Source organism: Crassostrea angulata, chromosome 7, assembly GCF_025612915.1.
Source record: "Crassostrea angulata isolate pt1a10 chromosome 7, ASM2561291v2, whole genome shotgun sequence".
NCBI lineage: Eukaryota > Metazoa > Mollusca > Bivalvia > Ostreida > Ostreidae > Magallana > Magallana angulata.
The window spans coordinates 25,027,756-25,055,174 of NC_069117.1; the positions used below are offsets into that span (position 1 = coordinate 25,027,756).

Here is a 27,419-nt window from a genome sequence, read left to right on the forward strand (position 1 = left end):
TATGTCTAGGTCTCTTAACCATGAAAAAATTACAATAACAAACTGTCAACCATCTCAAAAATCCATAAAAAGAAATACAAATTCAAAGCAGATTAACACGGACCCCTAAAAAGATAGAGATAGGATCAGGTGCCATGGAGGAGTGAGGATCTGAACCAACCCAGCTCCCGAAAAATGTTGTGTTCTATATACAGATAGTAAAAGAGGGTGCAACATATAGATAAGTTTCAGCATGGTCAATAATACTGTTTATTGATGAGCAAACGCCAAGAAGAACAAAGGTTCATTAAAATAATATGGGTTTGAATATAAGTAAGACTTTGCAAGTCAATGCAGCGGGCATGCCGAAAACCACAGGGTTGCGAAAATAATATTGAATCCAAACCATTTTTAGGTTTGAGAAGCGGTTGTGGATAAGGAGAATATATTTAAAAGAGTTGTTGAAATAATTGATTAAGTAAGTGATAAATTCGGGTTATGACCATTAAGAATGTTCCGAATTTAATTTCAGAAAGATATACAAATAATGTTTATTGCTACTTGACTGTTTAGACAACAAACTGTGTTGTTATATCGCCCGGTGTTTTTGTTACTTTACTTTATTGCAGTTGTTTTAGTTAATGTGAACATATATACATTGCACTACAACTATCATGTTTCAACCATGGTACATGTATGCGAAATCTTTAGGAAAAGGAAGCTACAATTTTGGGTGGTGTTTGGGGTTGGTTTAAACAGTATTCCTTATGTATAGTAAGTGCTTGCTAGCCAAAATCGACAGTGATCTTGGAACAATGTATTTCTTTAGCATAAAATCTTTACAGTCTTCTTTACACACGTGAAACACTGTGTCATTGTATTTAAAAGGATTGGAGTGACAAATTTTTTACACTATTTAATAGCTAAGTTTTTTGTTTATGATGCAATCGCTACACTCTCGGTTTTTAAGAAGTAAGAGCCCTCTAAAGTTTTAAACAAGAGTACTCTTGTGTTATATACTTATTGTAATCTCTTATGCATGCCCACGTCTTTTAAGTGTTCTTCAAGGAAGAAACATTATAGAACATGTAAAGTTATAAATAAAATTCAAGGTTTGCTAAGAATTGATGTGTCCATTGCCCCTTTTTATTCAACAACAGGGGCTAATATACGCTTGTACATATACATTTCGACGATGTGGTTGGTTTACTGAGATACAAATGTATAGGCTTATAAAGGTCCTACTACAATGTGGATGGACTTCCTGCTAGGCTCAATAAATTGAAGCTTGCGTGTCATTTCTTCTTTACGTATCGGACTCTTTCTCTTTTCTCTTTTTTGACATTTTGGATACAGAAAAAATGAAGTGTATTTACGAGCCTATATCAAACTTACTGCTTATAAATTGAAGAGTGGCCGAAAGTTGATATTGTACACTATTTGCGTTTACATCGCTGTAAATTAATTCTATTGTAATATGTTACTAGTATTGACAAAAAGTATCAGTGGTTCCATATATTTCGTTTATTAAAACCATTATAAAAAAGGGGGCAAAAAATGGGCCAAACTTAAAAACCCAAAGGCATGAATGGACGAAGTATGTTTTAAAACCATACGCTTGTAATTTTTTTTAAAGATTAATATGCCAACGTGTCCTTGTAAGTTAATATCTCAGCTCGATCAGGTGCTGCATGGTTAACACAATTGTCATCAACAGTAATATCAACACAGAACTCAATGTTGCCTTAAATAAATAGTAGTCTTCAGGTAACTTGTTGACGAATTGATCAGAGAATTGTTGATGATCTGATCAGAGAGTTCTGGAGATTTAGGAATCGATCGTCGGAGAGAACGGGTCGACGGAGAACGCTCAGTTCACGCTGTCGGAGTGCCTTATTACGGGATGAGAACCCCAAAACAGAGCTGATGTCGGATAACTTGTTGCTATTTGTATCGTTCAAGATTTGAGGGGGAAGAGTCTTTGCCAGTCTCAGCAACAGATCGTCTGTATCTGTTCTCACCAAGGATTGTCGACCTTCTAGCAGGCGGTTTGGCAGTTGGGAAGAACTCGACTTCCGGTTTATTTCGGATGAAGTTTTCTTTGGTGGTTCTGGTTCTGTATTAGGTCTTTTAAAACTTTTCCAGTTTTTCACGACAAGCTTGAGAAAATTGTTTTTCCGAACCTCCATGATGTGTTTCTCGGAGGATTCAAGGTTTTCGGAGTCGATGGTAGATTGGACGCCTGGCCCCTGTGAAAATGTTTCCAGTGAGTTCTCATCGTTTTTCACATGCATCTTTTTTCTCTCCCTGTTTTTCTTACTCAGTTCCAGCGCAGCACGTAAAACATTCACAGTAGCTTTCAGTTTTCTTTTTCTTTGGAGTATAAGTTTATAATTGCTACTTGTCTCGGAATCTATTTTGCCCGGAAAGAATTGGTGAGTGAGGGATACCTGAAGATATCAATTTTATTACGGTGACATTATATATTTATGTAATATGTTTTAAGCTCGCAAAAAAGTAATTTTTGATTAGTCTGTTGGAAATAAATTTCTTTTAGGTTAAATGTAAAAATATAAGTGTTGTCTGTTGGGTTCGAGCCTGAGATGTTTTGGTTGTTGAGCCGTCTTATGTTCCACACGGCCACTCACGCTGGATAATTCTGGGTATTTAAACGTTTCAGTCGTGTGTGTTATATTATAAGTACTATATCATGTATCGTAGCGATTTATGGGTACTTGGGCTCTAGGGTATTTAAATCCAGGAATCGGTCAGAGTAATCATTCGACATTAGTTAGCCACACGACTGACAAGTTGCTAAGTTTATCATTTTATTATTTAAAATGGAGTTTTATTTTCAGATAAATAAGCATTGGGACTAAATTTCAGTCTTTAACAGTTGCCATGGTTTTTGCGGCACCCAAGATCCAATCGAAGGTTATTCTATGGAAGTAGACCTGTCCTCCTGATGACTTATGTGCAATTTGTAGTTTAATAAATGGCTAACTACGTCTATCATATATTATGTGTTTGTTTTATTTTATTAGAATAGGAAATAATTTATGTTCGGCTGAGCGAAGCGAAAGAGAACATAATCGCTGTAAAAGACACCCCCTATAAACCAAAAAAAAATTTAAAATTAAAAATATATTTGAAATCACCTCTCCAACCACACAGCCTAAAAAACCTCAAAATTAAAATCCCCAAATAATTTGATCAACCAATATATCATTTTGCCAATAAGATGAAGATAAAATTTATGATCAACTAAATAATAAGAGATGAGAGTGCATACTGACGTCAACATCCGTAATGGAAGGAAGTTTGTGGCTATCTTCGGGTGTTAGATTCAGTTCTTTGTTATCTTCGTCTTTTAAAGAAATTCTATTCAAAAGCATGGAGTATCTGAAAAAATTGTGGTAAAAATGAAGAACTATTGTGGGTGAGTCCAATGGGGCACAGACTCTCTTTTTGCCATAAAATATGTCTTATACTGGTGTGTAATTATTAGAACATATAATGCAGTAAACCTGCAACAAGCATGTAATGTCACTCGCAACTTCTCGGGTCTTTCCCACAAAAGGAATGCTCTTCCGAGGTCTGCCAGAAAAGTCCGAAAAGTTGAGATTAATATGATGCGAGCAGAAAATCTTAACATGCTACTCGCCTTAATCGACGCTCTTTGTCAAATGCTTTGGAAATTAAAAACTGCCTTTGTTTCCAGAAGTGATCTCTTTCTAGCATAAGTTTGTCTTTCTCCAGCTGTTCCAGTTTGGCTTCCAGCACCTTCGTCTCCGTCATGTTTCGACCAAGAACTGTCTCCCCTATACAAAAAGTCAAACACATACACAAACCGGCCATTTAAAATTTTGAAAGCATCTGTATTTTTTAAATCATATCAGATGACCAGTAGATGCAATGCATATGCCATCTTGTTTTTTTTTGTATAATAATACATCTACTGCAACCGGAATAGAAACTTGTTGGAAATTATGTAAAGATAAGAACTGTTTTGATATTCATGCAATATTTAAACAGAATTACATTTTGACCTAAACTAACTTTTTATTTATTTCAGTATCCTCATTATGTACATAAAAAAGCCAGATACTCAGCATGTGATAAGCTTATATAATTTTTTTTAAAAGAATGTTGATTTTTTTCGACTATTATTAGATTTTTTTCCATCTGTTGGAAATGTCTCACGTTGCTCGTGACACTCTTTTCGAGTAAGGGAGAATGACAGACGGTAAATACTTTACTTACCAAAATGAGATTTGTTGATACAAAGCGCCCTCTCACAAGCTAGTTGTCGATTTGTTTTCCTCAAGGATGCTGTCCCAATATCAGGTATTGATGATTTTGGGGATGGCATTTTAAAATATAGGTATTTTATACAGGGTTTTCTTCATACACCTTTTTAAACATTCATTCTGGAAGGCAATATTTCATAAAGTAGCTGTGTTTTTATGCGAAAACAAATAAACAAATTATAAATGCCTTTGAGTAATCGTGTCCCGTATAATGACCGGATAGACATGTTATTCATATGTCCAGTACATTATTAATTTATTATACAATGTCTCGCGACATTTGTCCATGAAGTCGTTAATTGTGATGTAATCGTTGAATAACCTACGTTGTTCTAAAAGCGGATTATCTTAAAAAGACACAGGCTGATTAAACCCCTCCTAATTTTATCCACATTTTAAAAGTGACGACTCTTATGCAGCACTTTAAAGACCCTCCAACAAAAACATAGGCTTTATTCAGACATGTATTTTTTCTTCCACTTCAGCAATGCCAATGTCTTGATAGAAAAAAAATCTCCAATAAAAAGCAGAACGGAAGCTTTAAAAATCAATGAAAGAATTGTTTTATGAGACTCTCATTCTTAATAAAAACCATTCTCCTCTAATCAAAAGCTGAACGAATGCTTTAAAACGTGAGTGAAACATTACATGTAGATACTCGCTCCGGCAATTCTGCATTGTAAATAAAATATTTCGCACAAGCAAGCAGACGTCATTTTGTTTCCTTGGTCGTTTTATAATTTTTTGCACTGTCTTCATAAAATTGTCGTATACGTACAACAATCATTTAACAATGGCAGTATAGGGTTCAGTTCTGCAAGATGAATATGTACTAACGCTACTCTTTGCACATGTTGGCGATATGATTTTGAAACGTGTAACATGTGTAGAGAGTCTTTGCCCTTTTCCGGTTAGTAAGTCTTCAGATCAGTCAATGCGACTTCCTGGTAAACTTACATGCAGGCATTCAATACATCACCAGAGGGTGTATGACGTACCCACAAAATCATGATGGCTATGTAACACGCGCCCTCTCGTGAACTGTTTCAGTTTTTTCTACAGTGATTTGAATCAAGAAGATGGCACCAATCTATGCACTCCATGCATGCAGCGCATTCTTTGGTATAGGCCATACATTAATATTTTTCTGTCTGGCTTGTTGTGTTAAGAAGGTTGGATGCTTGTGGCCATTTTTAGACAATATAAATCTCCTTATTAAAAAGATCACTGCATAAAGACATAGAAAAAACGGTCAAATGTTTAAATTAAATTGTATGGATTTTTTCTTCACTTATTTAAGATTTTAGCCGCTTATCTGCCATTCAATGCAACATCATATATGAATTTGAATGGAATTTATTCAAATGTTTAAAGACAATACAAAACTTGTAAACATATATATACATTTATTCATGCAAGAGAACTGAATGCAAAGTAACAGAGAGTTAATTAATAGTAAATAAAATTTAATTTCATCATCTCCACACTAAACATAAGAAATTGATAAAAACATTTTGTGTTCAATGGAATAATCCATACTTTGAATTCATGCGTCCTTACTACATGTCTTAAAAAAAGCAAAACTATTTTCAAGAATACATGTATGCGTTGTAATACACGAATCCTAGAAAACTAATAATTCATACTTATACTTATCAACTTCTAGACTTATGGAAATAATTTTCAAAACAACGTAACTTTTTCAACACTGAATGACATTTATTTGATGAGAACTGACCGTGTCGCATAAACTTTGCTCCACAGTGTATCATGCAAACAAATTACCATACCTTGTTTTTGGTAAGAACACAGTTTTTTAAAAGAAACACAATACACCTGTAGTTGCCTTACATGTAGATTAATTCGGATCCAATTTAATATTACAAGGGTTAAAAACAAACATGAAATTTGTGATACAATATTGTCTTTATTGATAACAATATGAAAAAAAAAATGAAATTTGATTGTCATGTTAAATGTATACATGTATATACACCACTAAATATGGTCAACAAGAGGCCAACATCACCACCTGAGCTACAATAGCCATATTAAATTAAATGAGCTTTACATTGTATGTCTACCCCCAGGAATCATGATTTGAACAAACTACAATTTACACTATCTGATGATGTTACACTCAGTCATAACAACTTCTCTTGGCAAATGATTTTAAAGAAAAAGATTTTAATAAGCTTTTTTCTACATATTCACATATAAAGTTTGACCCACCCCCAAATTGTAAATAAATAAATACAGATTTTTAGCAAAATGGGTTTTTTGAGAAGATTTTTCTCTAGATAATCCTTTGCAAACATATGACACCCCCATTTTGGCCCTATCCTACACCCAGATCCTGATATGAACAAACTTGAATCAACATTACTTATGTGTTGTGGATGCTTTCACACAAGTTACAGCTTGTCTGGCAAATTGATTTTTGAAAAATACAAACAAAGACCTATATATGATATTAGTAAACCCGCTATTTTTAAAGTGATTAAGATACATTAATTTGTTGTGTTATTTAACAAAAAAAGTTGACATAAAATATGTTTTTCACCTAATTATTTGATTTTTACTGCTTACTGGCAGTATATAACATCAGAAGTGACGCTTTTTTATAATTCAATCAAAATCAGTAAAAAATTGACATTCTTATCTTTTTCGAATGGGAAATATAGAGTGACTCTTTGAACAAGAACAAACTTTTTGTCATTTATAAGTACTGGGGGGAGATACATCTTTGGCGAAAATATTTTGTTCGTTCCAGCTGTTGCTCAATGTTTCCTTAAAATAAACTGCTTGAAAACAAGCTGTTTTATGCTAAAAATGCGAAAATGGCAGAAAAAGGTAAACTTCATGATGTCATATTTTTAAATTGTGGGCATTAAATTCAAAATCAAAATTATGAAAAAACTTCAAATGTATATCTGTACAAAAACCCCCCAAAGAATTACAGTAAAATGACAATGTCATTTAAGGGGGCCATTTTAGGCTCAAAAGATCTATAGTCCTTTAAATTATTTTTAATGACCCCCCCCCCCCCCCCTTTGAAAAAGGGTGTGGCCCTTCATTTCAACAAATATAAATCCTGGGCCATCAACCAATAATTCTCTGTGCCAAGTTTGGTTGAAATTGGCCCCATGGTTCGGGAGAAGAAGTCGAAAATGTAAAAAGTTTACCAACGGACAGACTGATGAACGCTGGACAAAAAGTGATCAGAAAAGATCATTTGAGCTTTCAGCTCAGGTGAGCTAAAAAATGGTACAGATATGTATATTCAACTACGTGTTCGCTACTTAAACTGATATTATATTTATAAACAGAATCTTCCAATTTGATTTGTGCAATATCATTCACAATTGAATATATACATGTATGTATATAAATTATATGCATGAACAAACACAAAATAACTGCAAAAATAATGACAAATTTCTTTCATACACATGATTTTTACAAAGTAACCTGGACACATTGATAACACAACAAAGAGATACAGTACATAAACAAATGTTGAAGGATTTATTTTACCAAAAAATCACACAAGCCACTTTGGTTAGTGAAACTATGACCTAGTTCACTTTAAAATATACTTGTATATACATGCATACAATTCACTCTTCCATAACTTTAGCTTTTTATCTGCCTAACACTCTATATCCTTAAGATTTCAAAAGAAATAAAATGTTATCAAAGTTTTCACTTGAAAAACTTTAACACAATTCAGAAATTCAAAAAGGATAACATTTATTAGTTCAGAGGAGATAAAACAGCAATTAAGTTTGTCATTTAGATGACATTGTTTAAAAACATATTTAGAGACACTATTTATGGATCTTATTCAAAATAAATTATCACAGAAAAAATGGAATGGTTTGCCCATGCAGATTGAAACAATTTTCCATTCAATACCAGTATTGTTACATCATCTAGCTAACTTGTTCAACATTATATATAATTACAATTAAATATTACAATGACAACATAAGTGCAATTTTTATTTCAAAAGCTGAAAAACCCTTATTTATAGTACAGCAAAGGCAATATTCATCATGATGTGTTTGAAAAAATGATATTATAATATCAGTTTCAAGTGTAAAAAACCCATTACATTGTAAAACTTAATAAAAGTGATAAATAATACCGTTCACAGGCTCTTAATCTTAACATATTTAGTTCAGTTGCTTCATTCAGCATGTTATTTATCAATGGCAGTACACCACAGCAGATTAAATAAAGACACTGCAGTTAGATAATGAATACAGGTGTTATGAGAACTGTAAATATGGTATCAAACATTATCTTATACAATATAACCCATATTCATGCATTTCTTGTCTTAAAAAAATTGTTACTTTCAATTAACACTTAGAATAATTCTGATGTTACTGTATATGTAACTGACTTAGCTCCTTATTTTTTTTTCTTGCGTATGTAGGAAACATTTCTTTCCAGATATATCAGAAATAAAAAGATATGTGACCCCTAAAATTTGCCTCCATGTTGGTGGACCTTAAATTGAAATTCATTTTCAGCATACAATACAAACATGCAATACATGTGTATTTCATGAAAACTGTAATTGGAGCAGATGTAAATTATTGTAAGTTATTAGATTTAAATCCAAGCTAGCACTGTTAATAATGCCACTTCAACAATCACATACCAATATCATTGTGCGACAAGAACAATAACTCTAGGTAGACACCGATTTCAAGCTTTACATTTTGCTAGTATAGCACAGTGCTTAAAAGTTAACTAACTAAAGACTTATATCTACACGCCTGATTGCATAAACGTTATTTTTTTGTTCCATGTTTTGGCATTTAAGTTAAACAAAGGACATTAAAGACTTTGATATCAATGTTTCTCTTTGAAAACCAGGACTATAATGACACCAGAGAAACTGTTATCTTTTGAGTAGAATGCTTTATTAAATACTGATTGTATCTTAGGAGGCTTATTGAGAACCATCAAAATCCATTATGGATCTTTAATTCTTTGGGCCAGAAGACTTTTCAAACAAAAAACAAAAGTTTTCACAAAATGTTTCTTTTAGTAAAGTTAAAAAGAAAAAAAAACATATAAAAACCGCATACCTTGTTAAGAAAAACGGAGAGAAAAACAAAGGTTGAAAAATAAAAAAATTGGTGGATTTCATTTATCAATGTAAAAAAAAAGGTACAACTGGATTTCTCACTATGAAATATTTGTCAAAGAATCAATTCATTTCATTTTGTGAGTATGTTCAGGCTAAATGTAATGGTACTGCACTGCAATACAGTAATGCTAGTGATGCCACTAATTTAGCATTACGACTAATGATGGTGAATTGAAGAACTAAAATTGTACTTGATCAAAAATTATTTTAAAGATAAAAGAAATTATTTCCCCAGATAAAAATATTTTAGTTGTATTGTTATAAATTCATATCAGTGCATAAAGTGCAACAGCAATCCCTAAAATTGAACCTTATAGTGAACATGAGTCTGTAAATATGTTAAAGCTGAACACCAGTCCTAAATAGGCACTGTCACACAGGTATATAAACCCTTCAATTTTGTTAATACATCCAATTGCACACCCAAAATGTGTGGCAGACATGTAGTATTCCTTTCATAGTCTTTGGATTTTATGCATTTATTTCTTGTTTTATGGGCATATTCTGTTTGAAAATACATGTAATGATTATACCTGTTTATTTGAAGTTAGTATTCTCCTGGCTTGAAAAAAGTGCGTAAAATTTGAAAATTTCATCGAAACCGAGCAACAAGGCGAGGCAAGATGTACGTCCACACAGGTGAGACCTCTACAGCAAAATGTTTTAAACTTTGAGAGGTCTACTGCTGTCTGATTATCATGTACGAATTGTTGGGATACCGGTGGTGAAAGAGAAATATAGTGGACAGTGCCTATTAACAAGCGGTGTTCAGCTTAAAAGTCTGTTTCATATATTAAACATTTGCAAGAACTCTTTAGTTAGCTTTCCTTCTTTTAAACTTATTATTTACTTTTCACAAATAATGGTAATGTGTTACTTTACTCATGAAATGGTAATGTAATGCATTATTTCGAGAAAACTTAGTAACTGTAATAGAAATTCAAAACCAAAATTCATGAAGTAATCACGATAATGTAATGCATTACATTACAATGTAATTAGCCCTTAGCCTGATGTATGTGCATAAGAATACTAATGCTGGTAAAAACTTTTAAATGTATATTCTATTTATACATGGAATGATAAAATTCTGGTGAATATGACTCATCTAGTTGATATTTTGAGTAAGCTAGCATTTCAAGTTCCACATCTTTCTTATCAGATCCAAACCAAGGTAATGTGATGTAACTACATTATTTGTTTTGTATGCGCAACCCGGGGGTGTACGACCAGAGTTAAAACCTGCAATAGGCTTCAGTTTGTAACCAAGCCGTTTAATGCACAGTGCTACATACACATCCTCCAGATGAAAGAAAGGAACATGTCTGGAAACTTCATAAATCTTTGAGGCCACATTCATACTTGTAACATACCCTGTACCTGAACAAAAGCCTGGATAAGAATTCCTGGGATAACTTATCTTTGAGGCGTACCATTTAGAGTTTCTGTCTCTGATTGGTCCAGCAGACATATGGCATGCCCCTCCTACAGCAGTTTGAAGGCTAGAGCCATGCACCGCTACCACATTTTTCACTGAATTCAAATTAACAAACATATCGTCATCTGTTTTCATGATAAATTTTGCCTGTTTACATTTTGTACTGGCCCACTTAAAGGCCATAATTGTCTTGTAAGTCAGATTCATGTATTTATCTACAAAATCTTCCTGAATGATATCATGGAAAATGGCATTTTCCTCCTCAACTTTCTTCTGCAGACTTTGATCTGGGGTAGATCCTAGCAAAAATGCATATCTGATCTCAGCAGTGTTATTTTTGGTGGGAGTCAGCCATGTTTCTCGTAAGGTGTCCCTTGCTTTTCGATTTGCATGCACTGTGAGAATAAACACAGCAATATCTACATTACTCTTGCCATTTCCAGTATCACATATGTGCTCATTGTCTATTATGTATTTAAAGTTGTGTTCGAAGCAGGCTTTGCAATCATCTGGCCGAGGGGTTGGCTGGGCGGGATTGGACTTCGTTGTTGGTTTAGTAGTTACTTTAGTTGTTGTGGTCGTGGGTTTTGGAGTTGAAGTTGTGGATTTCGGAGATAAAGTCTTTGTATCAGTTCTATTCAAATCAGATTGTATTGCTGCTATTATGTAGGGTCTATTTGGACTAGCTATCTCCTCAATGGAACTATCATTATAGCTTAGTAACTCTTTGAAACCGTCCCGTACTTGTTTGGACAGATCTATGATGGATGTTAAATGGTTATTGGCATTCAACATGTTAATCAGGACTATAACGGACAGCCCTGCTAGGATGTAGATACTGGTCCGTGTATTACACAGCCTTGAGCAGGTGGCTCGTTTCTCTTCAGTCATGATAAATTTTACAGGATTTCTCTGATCACAAACATCATTCACCTACAAAGAGCAAAATATATTCAATATAAATACAAATGTTATGATGTGTAAAATTGCATTAAATATTAAACATGTTAAACTTTAAGAAATACTTCGTTACACGTGACATATAATTCTTTTAACTGCACAAAATTAAAAAAAAAAAATTCAATGACAATGTTATATACTACTTCATCTGAAGTACAAAATTCATTCAACACCAGATTCATGGAATATTAATAGGATTTATTTGTATATCAAATATTTTCTCACTATCTAATTACAGAGTACTATAAACTTCAAAAAGATTAAGAATTGATACAGTACCGATCAGACCCCAACTAAACCCCGGGTTTATTTTTTGGGTTTACTTGGGGTTTACTCTGGGTTTACTTTTTGAAAATTTGGGTCCACTCGGGGTTTAGTTTGGGTTTACCCTGGGTTTAATTTGGGTTTACTTTGAAATTGCTTTTGAGGTCAATGGTATGCACTGAAGTGTGAAGCAGACTAGTATTTTATTTTACCATCCTACTGCCTGTAATTCCTACCCTTTGTATATTCTGAATACAGTTAGCGTCTGCTTTCAGGGGTATACTTCTGACTGGGTTTACTCTCTGTGTCCACCCTGGATTTACTTTGGGTTTACTCTGGGTCCACTCTAGTAAACCCGAAGTAAACCAAGGGTTTAGTTGGGGTTTACTTTCTGTTAGGTTGGGTCTGATCGGTACTGTATTTGTTTAGTTTGGATGAAATTGTTATGAGTTTGAAATAAAGAAGACTGCCTAAAAATGTGTCATTCAAGTTTTTTAAAACATTGCTCCTAAGTTCAAGATACATTGAACAGTAGTCCTTAATGTACATTGTACAATGTAAAGGGAATAAATGTTATTGCTCTGGATATAATCCACATCTAATACATGTAATACATGTAGTTCCACTGCTTATTGAATATCATTTAAATAATTATAATGGTAATGATTAACACACACATGTTCCGAAATACATTGTACTTCAACAATTCTATACACATTTACTGAATTATGCAGGGTATTTCTTTTAATCTCTTTCATGTCAGGTCTTGTTTATCAATATATCAATACCAGTATCTGCATGTCAACTTAACTGATGCAAATGATATCATAAGATCTGAAATACTATCTTGTTTTAGCAAAATTCAGTGTAGAATCCTACCATCTCCCACCACCTCATGTTTTGTATATGAGAAAAAAATTTCAGTAAAAGAATCCCAGGTCTTTGGATATTGAATAACTGACAAATCAATATAATCGACACATGATTAATTATCTTTAACTTTTAGTCAATATTTTGCTCATGTTTCCTTGATTTTGATCATAAATGCTACCAAGCATGCATAGCACAAACATTTCTGTAATAAGTAAGAGAAGAAAAAGTTTGGGTAAAAATGTTCCCATTGACAATAATAAATCCTATAAGCAAATTCTTTCAACTGTATTTGTTTAAGCTTTCACACTGTTATGTGATTCATTGATCCACATTTAAGTGGCTACCAGTACTTCAAGTAAAATCTGTAGCCTTGAATTGACTTAGAGTAAACAATTACACGTAGTCACAAAGTCAAATGCATCCACTTCAAATGGTAAGATTTTGATGTTCCAATTTCCATTCAGCATTCAGCCAGAAAAGCTCTTGAACAGATGGGCAAGTACATATAGGCCTACTATGTCTACAGAGTTGAAAAAAAATCTATCAAACTAGCTGCAGTCAAATTGAAAAGTTTTCTATTGACAGAACCCTTACAATAAACTGTAATGAAACACTATTGTTCTCTCTCATCGCATGAGTGGACTAATCAATGTAGCCTGAATCGATCGGGGCAGAAAAATAATCACATCATTATTCAATCAGGGATAGATATAGATGTACATCCCTGATTCAAGTCATTCAACACAATTATTAAGATTCCCTTCAGAAAGAACAGAAATTGGGACCAATTTCCCTAATGGGTTATAATAACTTGTGTGGAGATAATATCCGAAATAGGATTCAAATTTAAAGTCCAAAAAATTAAAATTGTTGATTTAGTGATTTTGAAAAATAAATCTGCATAAATGCTTATCATACTGCAACAACTGTTGGTTTGCTAGCTTTCCTAAAAGCCAATGGTTTGTCAGATTGAAGTTTTTGATTGGGGGACCAAAGGGTTACAGAAAAATTTATTTACCCAAAGTTGTTAAATTTCATCTCTTTTAATTGAGATATATATTGTTTACAAAATAAATTTGTTCTACTTTTTGCATATCAAAATATTTGATTTGGAATATTATATCCAAAACAGGCCATTACATTAACCAATTTGAGTGACTAGTGAAGACAACCTCTCTCACCTGCCAAATCTAGACAGATATCATCCAGCTATAAAATAGCAAGCTGTAGACATAATCAGTACCATTAATTTCTTCAAACAATTTAATACAGATGTCACCATTCTAGATCTACCCAGTGTTGTGTCAGACTTCTCTTAAACATGCTTACTGACCTCAAAATCATTAAATGAATTATGTTGAATTCCAGTGCAATGGAGAGTGACCATTTCTACACCTAAACATGACAACAATTTTTTCACTTCACAGGGCTAGTGATGGTTTTTACAAGAATATCAGAGAAGAGAAAACTGGTAAATTAAGGGACAATATCAGAGCTTACATGTAATTGTCCAAGATTTTTTGATATATTTGTACAATATATTTAGGAAAATTTAATTGATAATTCCAAAACTCCTGAGTGCACTTTTTTGTGCATCATAAATTGCAATTTATTTTTACATGGGGGAACCTGTAGCTTTACAGGCTTTCGAGTTGAATTTTCTCTGTACAGACTACAGACCAGTAGCTATACTTTCAGAGTTAGATAGGAAACATTATTTGGAATTGATTGTAATCAAGTCAACTCCTATGCAGTTACTCTGGCAAACCGGCAGTGAAACAGTGTTTGGACCTAAGCAAAAAATCCTCACCGCTAACAAGACTTAGTACTTGAAAATAAATGATAAATTTGATGCAATGTATTCTTAAGCATTGTTTTTCCAAGGAGACTTATTTTTAAATACCATGAAAATTAATTAGTCAGATTTTAAACAGTACGAACAACTTATGTCTTAGGTATTCTTAAATACAAGTACAATTTTTCTGATTTTATGATTGATACAGTTGGAGGGCGTTAATTCTATTTTTAAAAATTACACAACATGCTTCAACTTTCCCATGGGGTTTTCCATCTTATGGGGGGTGGGGGGTATGCATGATTATTCAAATACAGATAAGAAACTACTTGCCATGCTAAATTACATAACGTTGATTTTAAAATAAACAAGAGATGTTTGTAAAACACTTATGCCCCTCTCCCTTGGAAAGAACTGCAAAGAACATTAACAGAAACTGCAAATAATTGGAATTTTTCTACATCCAAGGGGCATAACTCTGTCAAAAATTGATCGATTGCACCCAAAATCGAACTTGACCTATACTCTGTCCCAAGATATTTTGGATTCACGTTTGGACGATTTTTAATAAAAATACACTTACCTGTGAAAGAAGTGCAATTGAAATAGTTGAAAGGGATATTTTCCAAGATAATTTCATTGACACATTATCATCTTTCACTCGGAAAAATTCACAGGAACGAAAACAGATTCCTTACGGAGATTTATAATGGGGAATGTTTACATCTTTTCTCCATTCGGAATACAATCGGAATACATCGCGCAATATTTCAACGTAATCATCCGGGCTTGCTGCAATGCAAAATCTCCGTAGACATCACATTTTTTAGCATTGTATTGAAACCTGATAAGCTAACAGGGACGTTTTGACTGAGAAATCTTGGAAATTTTTCATACTTTTGAATGAACATCGATTGGATCCTGAGGTATTTATAAATATCAAACAATTAAGCCAAACGTGAATCCAAAATATCTTGGGACAGAGTATAGATAGTATTATGATTAATCTGTATACCAAATTTCATTTTAAAATGTGCATCCTTTGCGAAGAAAATGAACGGAAACTAGAAATAATTGGAATTTTTTCTACGTCCAAGGGGCATAACCCTGTCGAAAATTGATAGATTGCACCCAAAATCAAACTTGACCTAAATATTATTATGATAAATCTGAATACCAAATTTCATCTCAATATGTGCATCCTATGCGAAGAAAATGAACAGATACTGCAAATAATTGTGTCTTCTTTGAAGGGGGGCATAATAATAATGATTATCAATAAAATCAACTCCCGTCAGTACTGCAGTCCTTTGATTTTTTGGTAAATTGCATTGATTTGAATTCTCAGCACATCTGATAGATTTTGAAAGGATTCCGGTGATTTTCGCAAAATCCGGATAATGTGACCCACGGTTTACCAATCAAACTATAACGTTAACCAAAAATCCTAAAGTGAAAGTCAATATTCCCAGCACCGATAATTTCCAGCCAATCTTTAAGGTCGCTCAGCAATAACAAACAACATGAGTTGGGCCACAGAAGCCCGATCGTCTGGCCAAAACACTGTTTACTAATATGCCTATACATGTAGTATATATAGTACTGTTGTACCATCTATTCCGTCACCAAAGTGGCAAGTCGGCGTTAACGAGGGTTCGTTAAAAACCATTTTACCATTCAGGCTTCAACACTACATAAATAATGAAAACCATACAACAAACTTACTCTTTACATGCTAAATATATTGCTGACCCAGTCCGTCGACGTCCATTTTGTTTTTTCCCCAGTCACCTGTTAAACGGTTTCATTCAAAATCGTTCCAAAAATATTTCGGTCCGTTCGCTCTTTGATAAGTTCTATTAATTAACTCAGTTTTAGAATTTTTTATTCATGAGCTGGGGTATTTCTTACCTTTATATATTACATTGACTTACTGTATATTCCACGTTACAAGAATTGCGGCATGTTAAGAAAACGCTCTCGGTCTACGTGTACATCCTGGTTACATTGTATTGCACACGTTAGCCTATCACTTGATGACCCCGGTCCATTTCCGAGTCACTCAACCATGCACACGGATGTTAAAAAGGGGGGGGGGGGGGGGTGGGGGGGGGGGTGTAGGTGAGAAATATTGGGTAGTATGAAGGAATTGCCGTATGAAGGACATGTTATGATCGTATTCATAAAGAAAACACTTTAAATAGAAGACTCAATATTGATGCTCCAACATTTATGTTAAAATAAATGTGCATTATTTTGGGGGAAAATCATGACTTTTCTTACAAAAAATGCAAAATGATTTGACTGTAATGTATATAAAAATGACATGAAATCATATAAGCATTTGATCGACATACCGGGGTATAATTTTTTCTTTGCTCAACTGCTATTAGTATGGTGGCATATATCTCTGCCCCCTGCGTGCAAGTTATTTTGCTCTTAATTATGTTGACATGCAAGATAGTTATGTCAACATGCAACATAACTATGTTGACATGCAAGAAAACTGCAATCAAATTAGAGTTATAAAAAATCTCAAATATCGCCAACATGTGACATCCAAGATGCTAGATACGCTATACCTATTGATGTCAACATGCAACTTATTTATGTTAACATGAACATGTCGACATAAATAACTTGCATATCGACATAAATAAGTTGCATGTTGACATAAATAAGTTGCATGTTGACATAAATAAGTTGCATGTTAGCATATTTATCTTGCATGTTAACATAAATAAGTTGCATGTCGACATAGAAAGATAGCATCTAGCATCTTGGATGTCACAGGTGGGTGAGTTTTTGAGATTTTGTATAATTCATATCAGATTGCAATTTCTTGCATGTTAACATAGTTATGTTGCATGTTGACATAACTATCTTGCATGTCAACATATTTATCTTGCATGTCGACATATTTGATAGAAAAATAACTTGCACACAAGGGGCAGAGATATGCCACCATATATTAGAGTAATACTATGTATATACCGGTCGAGAAAGTTACAGTCGGTTGCTTTCAGGTTGAGGTATTCAGAGTGCATGGACTTGAACACATGTGCCTGCATAAACTAAACTGCATAGTCTGTAGTAATATTTTTAAAGAAAAACCACATAAAAAGATGATACATGTATATCCTTTGAAAGAATTACAAAGCTATCCGCATTATCTTGAACAGACAGTGCTGCTTTAATTACTTGCGTGCACATCGAACATGTGTCGTTCAAAGAATATTTTATCAATATTTATAGCAAACTGATAAAATTGCCGACTCCTGTAATGAAATGCATGTACGTATACCTCATAGTAGCGATGAGAGTTATTTTAAGCATTGAATCATTATTTTTTGAAAGATACAATCTCATAACTGCAGCGATGTGTACACGTGTACAAATTTGAGTATCGCGCGTTAGCGCTTTATGAAAATTTGCATGCACACATTGCTGCAGTTATGAGACTGTATCTTTAAAAAAAATGATATGATGATTCAATGTTCATATTTACATTTTTAAACGTCTTGTCTTTTCTGAAAATACACTTTAAAATCCCTATTTTATCCTAAGGGTAAGTTAATATTAAAGGAAGAGCCACTGTAACAGCCACAAGCGTGAACTTTGATTTTTGCTAGTGACGTTGCAGTTTTTAGCGTTCAACGTTTATGACGTCTGTGGCAAAGCACTCTGAAAAAATTACCCACTTTAAAAAAATTCAAAGTGCGTTAAATTTGGGACCAAATGAACCCATTTTGAAATTTTTTTCAAAGTGCTTTTAATTTGGGACCACTTAACGCACTTCGAAAAATACGTATAAATCACAAATTCTGGAAATGAATTTCTAATATAATTTGTTGATAGTATGATGGTTTGTGAACACTAGTGAATCTCATTTACCGTCTTTGAGAACGAAGTGAGGGGTGGAAGTGGGATTTAACCAAAGACACATGTCATATACGAGTACACCATTCAACCTAATACAGGCAGAAGGTCCCCGGTCCCTCACTTTTTCTTCCAAAACACATGATATTCAGAATTTGGAGTAAACATTTAAGATCTGAAAAAGAAATACGCTTTGTTTTAAATCAAGTACAGTTATAATGAAAAAAAGAGCTGACGAAAAATAATTTCTCCACTGGTATGTTAAAGAATCTGTAAGTGTGTCAACATAAACCCTCTTTTCAAATTAAAATCAAATAAATCACTTTTTAAAAAAATAATTGTGAATGCTTGTTGCCATGCAGTGGGAATATAAGTGTATTTATAAAAATAGTCCAACGTCAAAGCATATTCTGAATTTCATAGTATTTGTTTATTATCATTGTTCATTACAAGTGTATATAATCATTATGGTAAAAGAATCGATGGAACAAAGCAATCAATGGGAGGAGCAATGGTTGAGATGAGAATATTCATTTACCGGTATTTAAAAGAAGTTTTGTTTCCTTTTTTTCAAAACAATTTTTCAACATGCATGGGCATCAATTCCTTTACAGTGTAAGAAACTTATATGTAAATTAAGATTATCATCTCATTGTCTTACCATCGAAACTAGCAGATATAACAATGTTCCATTAGAAAGACGTTTATGTCCTCTATGTACTTTAGATATAGAAGATGAAAATCGTTTTATATTGAAATGTCCCTATTACTGTAACTGAAGAGAAAAATTCCTTAAGAAGTTTTATTATATTAAACCCTCTGTCTTTAATTAGGGTCTTCCGTTTCCGACGGAAGACCCTCTTGTTATTCTATTGTTTCTTTTCCTTATTATTATTTTATTTTTTATTTTTTTTCTGACTTTTTTCGAACGCTATTTCTCGTGAACTACTCAACCGATTTGCATGCAATTTACAGGACATATTAAGCATCAAACGTACTTGATATTACAAAATTTCTGGCTGATGACGTCACTTCCGGTTTGAGATTTTGAGGATTTAGTAAATTTTTAAGGACCATTTTGTCCACGTAACTTCTCAAAAACTAATTGCGATAGAAATATGAAACTTTCAGGGATAGTAGATGAATGTTTGTAGATGATCCTATTTATTTTATATTTTGAAAAATGCGCAAGGCGACGAAGCTCGCCCGAGCTCGAAAATTGGCACCAATTTTTTTCACGAAATTTTCGCACATTTTCGGCCCTAGCTTTTAATGTGTAAATATTTTGTTAAGACATGTTATACAAAAGTTGTTTAGATTAACTAGATTTTTCGTTTGATTTCAGAAAAAAGGGGCTGGCCCCTCAAATTAGGGGCCAAAAGGGCTCTAAAGTATTTTTGCAATAACTCTTTACTGAAAAATAATTTGTTATCAATTATAGAACTAAAAATGTTCATTGTACATCTGTTTATCTAAACAGTACCATGTCTAAGTCATATGTTACGTCATTAGGGGCTTTAAGGGGCCAAAAGTCCGAAATTTTGATCTTAAATATCTAGAAAAGGAGAAATATTTTGATAAGCATTATAGAACAAAAAATGCTTAAAATAATGTTCTTAACAATATGCTCCCTAAAAAAATTTTGTTGGTGGTCCCAGTAAGGATTTTAAGGGTCGGCCCCTAAAACACATTTGTTCAGATATCTTTAGAACGGTCAACAATTTCTGAACACTTGTTGAACAAAATGCGTGTATATTTACAAGACCTTTTATTTGATATCAAGAAAAAGGGGCTGGCCCCTCAAATAAGGGGCCAAGAGGACTGTAAATTCTTCTTATAATAACTCTTAACTGAAAAATAATTTGTTATCAATTATAGAACCAAAAATGTTCATTGTACATCTGTTTATCTATACGGTACCATACATATGTCATATGATACGTAGTTAGGGTTTTCAAGGGGCCATATGTCCAAAAGTTTGATCATTAATATCTAGAAAAGGGGAAATATTTTGATAAGCATTATAGAACAAAAAATGCTTAAAATAATGTTCTTTACGACATGGTATCTAAAACATTTATGTTGGTGGCCCTGGTAAGGAGTTTAAGGGTCGGCCCCTAAAATACAATTGTTCGGATATCTCTAGAACGGTCAACAATTCGTGAATACATGTAGAACAAAATATGTTTATATTTACAAGACCTTTCATTTGATATCAGGAAAAAATGAGTGACCCCTCAAATAAGGGGCCAAAGGGGCTACGATGACTTTTCATAATAACTTATTTTTTGCGATAATTTGTTATTAATCATAATAACAGAAAATAAGAGCTTATTATTCATAATTCAAAACTGAAATCCGTTCTAAAATCGGACGATGCAATACAGAGATATAGGGGTTTAAAAATTGATTTTCCCGGACATTTTGATTCCACATACTTGGTTAAGAAAATAGTTTTATGTTCAGACTTAAATTAATTCGTACCTAAAATTATTCGATAATTGTTGAATCGTACTTTTACACATTCGGATTTGTATTTGCTAAGTCGTTCTTGAAATCGATAAGCTTTGTTAATTCGTACTTGGAATCATTCTGATTTTGTTAATTCGTACCAAGAATAATTCGATTTTTTTCGTCTTAGTTTCTTATGTTAGTTTAAGAACTCTGCTTTTAACAGGAACTTCTAGCTTTACTTTCGACATTACCGGAAGACCCACTCGTTGCTTTGCAACGAGCTTTGCTCTAGTTAATTCTATTATTGTCAGCACAAAATGTAAAGGATTTGTGCATTTTAGGTAAATATATTAAGAATGCTTTTGTTATCAGAAAACTTCATGTATTAACTTGCCTTTTTCAAGTGACCAGTATATGTATTGTAACATGTGTATATTAATTGTATATGTCTATGAGCTGTACAGCTGTTGACCAATAAACAATACAATACGATGCACGGATAAAAAATGATTAAAGTAGCTAAAGACTAAATATTTATAATATACTAGGTTACATGTATGTACTGTCCGGTTAAAAATGTATACTAATTCACATATAGTACAGTACTCTTGTAATCTTACATATGGGACAGAGATGCAATGGTTATCGAACTTGATACAGAAGTGTCCTCATCATGGGGACAATGTAAGCATAAATAGGTTAACGTGGGGGAATCTAGAACGCGTGGAGAACCAGACAAGGTGACCTATGTTCTTATCTTTTTAGTTTATGAAAAAGAGATGTGGCATATTTGCATCGTTACAATTATTTCCGCACATAGAGGGTAACCGGGGCCAAGCTTAGTTAATTTTTGTAGTAAATAGTGAAAATTTACGTCATTGTATTTTTAATTAAAAGCAATTAAGACGATCTATATCCGCTATAAACCTCAGTATATAGAGTTTAGCCTTTTATTTAACTGAACAAAAGATAAATTGATCATCATCATCATCATCATCATCATCATCATCATCATCATCATCATCTTCATCTTCATCATAATCCTTTCCATCCCGTCGTGTGCAGGCCATCATTATCATACACTGTATACAAATACCAGTAAGGAAAAAGATAAATTGATCATCATCATCATCATCATCATCATCATCATCATGCACCCTTTTATATTTATGCCCTTTGCGTGCAGGGAAATATTATTATAGTAATATACATGTACCAGCAATTTAAGATTTGTGCAATAAATTTTTAATGGTTTCTTTCCATCAAATTGATCATATTGATGCAATTTCAAAATTTGGCAACACTGCGTTGTTTTTTTTTTCTTGAAAGAAATTAATTTTAAATGTTTCCTTTTTCATAACTTTGATAACTTTATGAAAATAGAACAGAATATGACAAGCAAGAAAGGACCATGGACCGTAAAGACAATCCTCCATGATAACCAGAGAACAGAAAAACAAACAATTTTGTATGATTTCCCTTGATATCCTCATAAATACACTCGTCGAATCCGTTAGAACCCATACACAGAGGGACAGAGAAAGAGGAAGAGAGGACAAAATGGTGGGCAAGATCTTCTTTGTTTTGGCGAGCCTGTCTGTGGCTCTGGCGGAGATAACCCAGCTTCAAATGACCGATTGTGGTAAATTTCTTTATTTGGAGATGTTATTATTACTTATCTTTAGAAAAAAAATATGGAAATTATTGAAAACTGGTTTATTTAAAGTCTTAAATATGCAGTTGGTATAGCATGGATTTAATGAACGTATGGTATTATTTTCATACATGTTAACGTGTTTTTAAAGTTTAATCAAAATATAAAATAGTGGTGAAGAAAACTTGAATTTCATTATAAAATCAAAAATTAACAATTATACTGTATATAATATTAGACACTTTTAGTACACGCATATAATTAGGAAGAATCCGGATCGAGAGTCCGAAAAGTCTGTAACATAAAGTAAAACGATTTTACAAATCAGATGTGAGCAGTACCTTAATTCAATGCATCAAATAAAAGGTACTAAATTGATATTTGACTGTGGGCATGCTTATGTTGACAACGTACACTAGTTGCCTATCGAACATTCACCTACGTAACAAAGATACGCTGTTACTTTAGGGAAATTGATGGACCCCATTCCACCGTTAATCCGGAAGGCTAGTCAATCGTCCTATCTGGTAGGAATGTCAAGTGTATAACGCTCAAAAAGGACAAATATGATCCTTGAGAATCTTGCTTGACACGACTTACTACTGTCAATATATGTCTTTATTATATATTATGTTATAATGAAACTATAGTTAGTTTTATATATCAAAATTTTGTTATCGGTAAACTGAAATAAAAAGAAGCTTAAGAAGAGCAGGTGAATATGAACGACAAAAGAGCTGACAAATAACGTTTCTTTTACTTTTGGCTTTCACTGCTTTCCTAACTGTGAGGTATCAGACTGTCCATTGAAGGAAATATGAAACGCAAAATATAAAAAGAAAAAATGCATTTTATAACAAGCCCTATTGTTTTCTAACAGTTTGCTTGAAACTGTCAGTTTGATTGCTTGTTTAGCAACAAAATATAAAGGTTCTAGCTTCATTTTTAAAATAAAAAATCAACGAAATAAAAGATTCTGTTACAATGCAATACAATTAAATTTCGTGTGGGCCAATTTTCGTGGATTGCTGAAATTTCATAGGTTCGTGGGGACGTAATTTCGTGTTTTTTCTTATACATACAAAAAAAACCCCATGACTTTATAAATGTAACCCTAGTTTATTAATTCGTAGAAAATGTTTATTCGTGAGTTAGAGGTACCCGAATTCAACGAAAATTGAGCCACCGCGAAATCTAATGATTCCACAGTAGTATATGAATATCTATCTGGTTAGGGTCCAGTAGCGATGTGCGGATCAGTCGAGTGGCTATCACCCCCATGCCAATCCAGATCCCGGGAGACCTTCACATCTCCGTGGACGGGAGTTTGATGAGAGCCATTGGAAGCTCCAAGATGATGCTGTCAATCAAAAGAAAAACCTTCCTAGGACTAGAGGTCCCCATTCCTTGTATAGCGCACGTGGGGTCCTGGTAAGTCATGCAAGAATTGTATAAGTACGTTCGTTAGGTACATTATTACATGGCGCCAATTTATCAGTACATGTACATGTATGTCAACACTTTTGACATTTATCACCAATCTTGATTATTTCTTTTGTTAGAATTATAACATCATCCTGTTTGATGCACCAAATCGACAAGTCATATAAAGTAGTCTTATTTCAAATTTGTTGAATAAATACCATACATCCTTGTAGCGCATCATTACATTTCATTTATCTAAAGAATAGAAAATCATTCTTTGAGCATTATGAGCTTCATTATGATATTTAAAATTTCTCTCTCTCTCTCTCTCTCTCTCTCTCTCTCTCTCTCTCATTTTTCACTCGCTCTAAGAGTACTGTCTCAAGGTTAAACTCTGAATGTTAAGTACAAGCACACTAGTTGAGAGGCATTAACTAGATGGCAAATACACATCCGACTTGAGTTCGCATTCGGCTTGAAAGTGATGGGGATGCAATCTCAGTGCATGTGAACTGAGATAAGTCTCATGCAAAAAATCGATCTTGGATCTTTTTCTCTAATAATGCAAATAATTTGCAATAAAACATGCAATAAATAATCACAACTACATTGTGTACACTATTAGAGAGACAAGGTCACGATTTTGATCAAAAATTATTTTTCCGATTTTAATGTTTTCAATGCTTTAGTAAGGCATTTTTATACGGTATGCAACCAAAATTTGAGTGTCATTCTTTGAGTTATAGGCAAATTACAGAGCTTACAATTCTTTACTATGAAAACTAAGCTTTTGTTTACGTTTTGAATATTGAAGTGAAAAGTCAAATTTTAGACCTTAAATGAATGTATTAAACATTAGGAACTGTTTTTATGCTTTAAATAATTAAGAAGATAGACAAATCAGCTAAAACAAAATATTGTTTATTGGTTTATTGAACCTATGTAAACAAAAACAGGGCACGAGCCTTGTTTACCTAACAAAGAATTGTTAGCTCTGTATCTTGCTTATGATGAAAGATTCTAAAATTTCATTTAATCATTAGAAATGCATTTCTAAAGCATTGTAAATAATTAAAATAATAAAATAGAATTTGACCAAAATCGTGACAATGCCCCTTTAAAAATGGAAGCGGGCTGAATTGGAATCGATCACACCGACCGTATTTGATCCTTATACATGTAATACTCAAAGAATGATTCCTTACTCGTTAATTATTTTCTTTACTATAATAATTTAATTTGGCATAAATTATCATTTTCAAGGTTTTAAAGCAGATCTGATCGGTAAAATAATTTTTTGACCACGCAGCTTTCTTAAACAATTCTGATTTCAGCACGTACGACAATCTCTGTACAACAGTGAACCAGATGATAACGGAGAACTGGGCCGGAATTATGGCAGGAATGGGGAAACAGATCAACACGATGCTGTCCGGGGTCGGGGTGAACGCCAGCCAGTGTCCCCAGCCCGCCAGGGACCTTCACATCAACGACTTCACCCTCCAACTACCGTCTATGCCATCCATTCTCAGCTTTTTTTGCAGCGGTAATTACGCACCATCTAATGACAAACAGTATATTTTTGACAGTTACATGTAGAGATACACTCAAGAAAGAAATGGGTATATCGGTCTTTGAATTTTTTTTTTTTTTTTAAATTAGTAATGAGTTAGTATGCAACGGCATTACAATGCATTTTATTTCTGTCGTTAAAATAACAGAGATCATTCTGATAATCGGTTTGGAGAGTGTTTTAGTAACAAAAAAAAAAAGATAATAATATTATTAATTAAGAATAAGAAAATACAACAGAGAAAAGTTCTTGAATGGTAATGATCAATAAACCTCCTTCAATTCAATAAAACCTTTTTAATTCCCCCCTTTTTTTCTTAGGGTGACTACCATATAAATATAAAGGTAAACGAGAATTCTGATGGCAGACAACTGGTGTGTATGGATCTCCAGCTATCGGTGACAGAGCACAAGGAGCCCTCTGGATCAGGCTGGCTGTTTGGCAGACGCAAGAGATCTCCGTATTAGAGTCTGTCTTTGCATAAACAGTGAAAAATCGAACGCTGTTTTATTTGGTGTTCGAGTGGTTTGAAGATATATTACTGGCAATAAATATTTTCTGGATCAAAGATTGTTTTAGCTTTGAATTAGGCACGTAGCATCCTTTTTGAAAGCGGAGGCCAAACTCATCCAAAAAATCAGGACAAGGAAAGAAAAAAAAGATAAAAAACGACAACGCCCCCCCCCCCCCCCCATGCTACGTGCCTTTGACTTAGAATTTTAGATACTATAGCCTGTCCTACATTTATTTATAGTTTCCGTCACATTTGGCTTACATTTGGGCGATTTCAAATAAAAATACATGGACACACATCTGTGAAATTCATTCACGAGTTCTACTTTCTTTAAAAAAAAAAAAAGAAAAAAGTCTACACATAGCTGTGCTTGAAAATGTATATATACTAATTCTTTAATGTTGAATTTATATATGGATTTTACTCATTTGTCATTCTTTAATTTTGCCAATTAATTCAATTGCGTTCATTAAAAACATGTATTGAGGCAACCATAATTATTTCTTCTGTGTTCATAGAAAATCGTTTATTCTGGAAACACTTCATATTCTTTGTACTATTTTAAAACACTTTTCAAAAATGAAAAGCAATTTAATTAAAGACCTTTTTCTGAATTGAATGGAACATATCTTATTGTATACAACATATACAAAAGGAGTAGAAACATGTCCGATCAACTTACGAGCTGTAAATAAATGTAACAATTACACAAATGTCATTGAAAATTTTACACATTAAATATACACAATACACACAATAAAAAGTAATATATAGTTAGTTAATGAAGTATTTTTAACAACTAAATCCCCTGGGGGTCTTGAATATACGTCTGAACATAAGAAAAAATAGAATTATTTCATTCTTTAGGTAAAGTAGTACCATCCCGAAGTAGAAGGTGTGTATCTATAAAAATCAACTTATTTAACCTTAGTAATCTATACATCAAGTTATAGCTAGCATTTGAATAATTCTCACAAATGAAGAAAAATAAAATGCGTCTTCACGAATGCCTCAAGAACATAAAGACGAATTAACAATATTGCGTAGATCATAATTTAAAAGAAATGTGTGTCTTCATCGTCGCAAACCACGGTTTTGAGTCCACAAGTTTCCTCCTGATGATGAAGAGAATCG

The 27,419-nt window shown here is 33.3% G+C and overlaps 3 protein-coding genes across 6 annotated transcripts; 1 reads left to right on the forward strand and 2 right to left on the reverse strand.

Moving 5' to 3' along the window:
* Positions 1 to 1,712: 1,712 nt before the first annotated feature.
* LOC128191920 (uncharacterized) lies at positions 1,713 to 4,408 on the reverse strand. Its single transcript, XM_052864293.1, has 4 exons — positions 4,243 to 4,408; positions 3,644 to 3,800; positions 3,276 to 3,381; positions 1,713 to 2,429 (listed from the first exon to the last, which is right to left on the reverse strand). The coding sequence occupies exons 1-4, from the start codon at positions 4,349 to 4,351 to the stop codon at positions 1,767 to 1,769; spliced, it is 1,035 nt and encodes a 344-aa protein (XP_052720253.1). The 5' UTR covers positions 4,352 to 4,408; the 3' UTR covers positions 1,713 to 1,766.
* A 3,309-nt stretch (positions 4,409 to 7,717) lies between these two features.
* LOC128191913 (beta-1,3-galactosyltransferase 1-like) lies at positions 7,718 to 16,834 on the reverse strand. 3 transcript variants are annotated; one of them, XM_052864285.1, is made up of 2 exons: positions 16,721 to 16,834; positions 7,718 to 11,827 (listed from the first exon to the last, which is right to left on the reverse strand). In XM_052864285.1, the coding sequence occupies exon 2, from the start codon at positions 11,783 to 11,785 to the stop codon at positions 10,586 to 10,588; it is 1,200 nt and encodes a 399-aa protein (XP_052720245.1). In that variant the 5' UTR covers positions 11,786 to 11,827; positions 16,721 to 16,834; the 3' UTR covers positions 7,718 to 10,585. The 3 variants fall into 3 exon arrangements, with proteins under 3 accessions (XP_052720245.1, XP_052720246.1, XP_052720244.1); XM_052864286.1 differs by having other exon boundaries at positions 16,698 to 16,791; XM_052864284.1 differs by lacking the exon at positions 16,721 to 16,834 and adding an exon at positions 16,512 to 16,655.
* A 5,719-nt stretch (positions 16,835 to 22,553) lies between these two features.
* Positions 22,554 to 26,339, forward strand: LOC128191928 (ganglioside GM2 activator-like). 2 transcript variants are annotated; one of them, XM_052864300.1, is made up of 4 exons: positions 22,554 to 22,761; positions 24,009 to 24,204; positions 25,533 to 25,752; positions 26,092 to 26,339. In XM_052864300.1, the coding sequence occupies exons 1-4, from the start codon at positions 22,554 to 22,556 to the stop codon at positions 26,236 to 26,238; spliced, it is 771 nt and encodes a 256-aa protein (XP_052720260.1). In that variant the 3' UTR covers positions 26,239 to 26,339. The 2 variants fall into 2 exon arrangements, with proteins under 2 accessions (XP_052720260.1, XP_052720258.1); XM_052864298.1 differs by having other exon boundaries at positions 25,533 to 25,744.
* Positions 26,340 to 27,419: the final 1,080 nt, after the last annotated feature.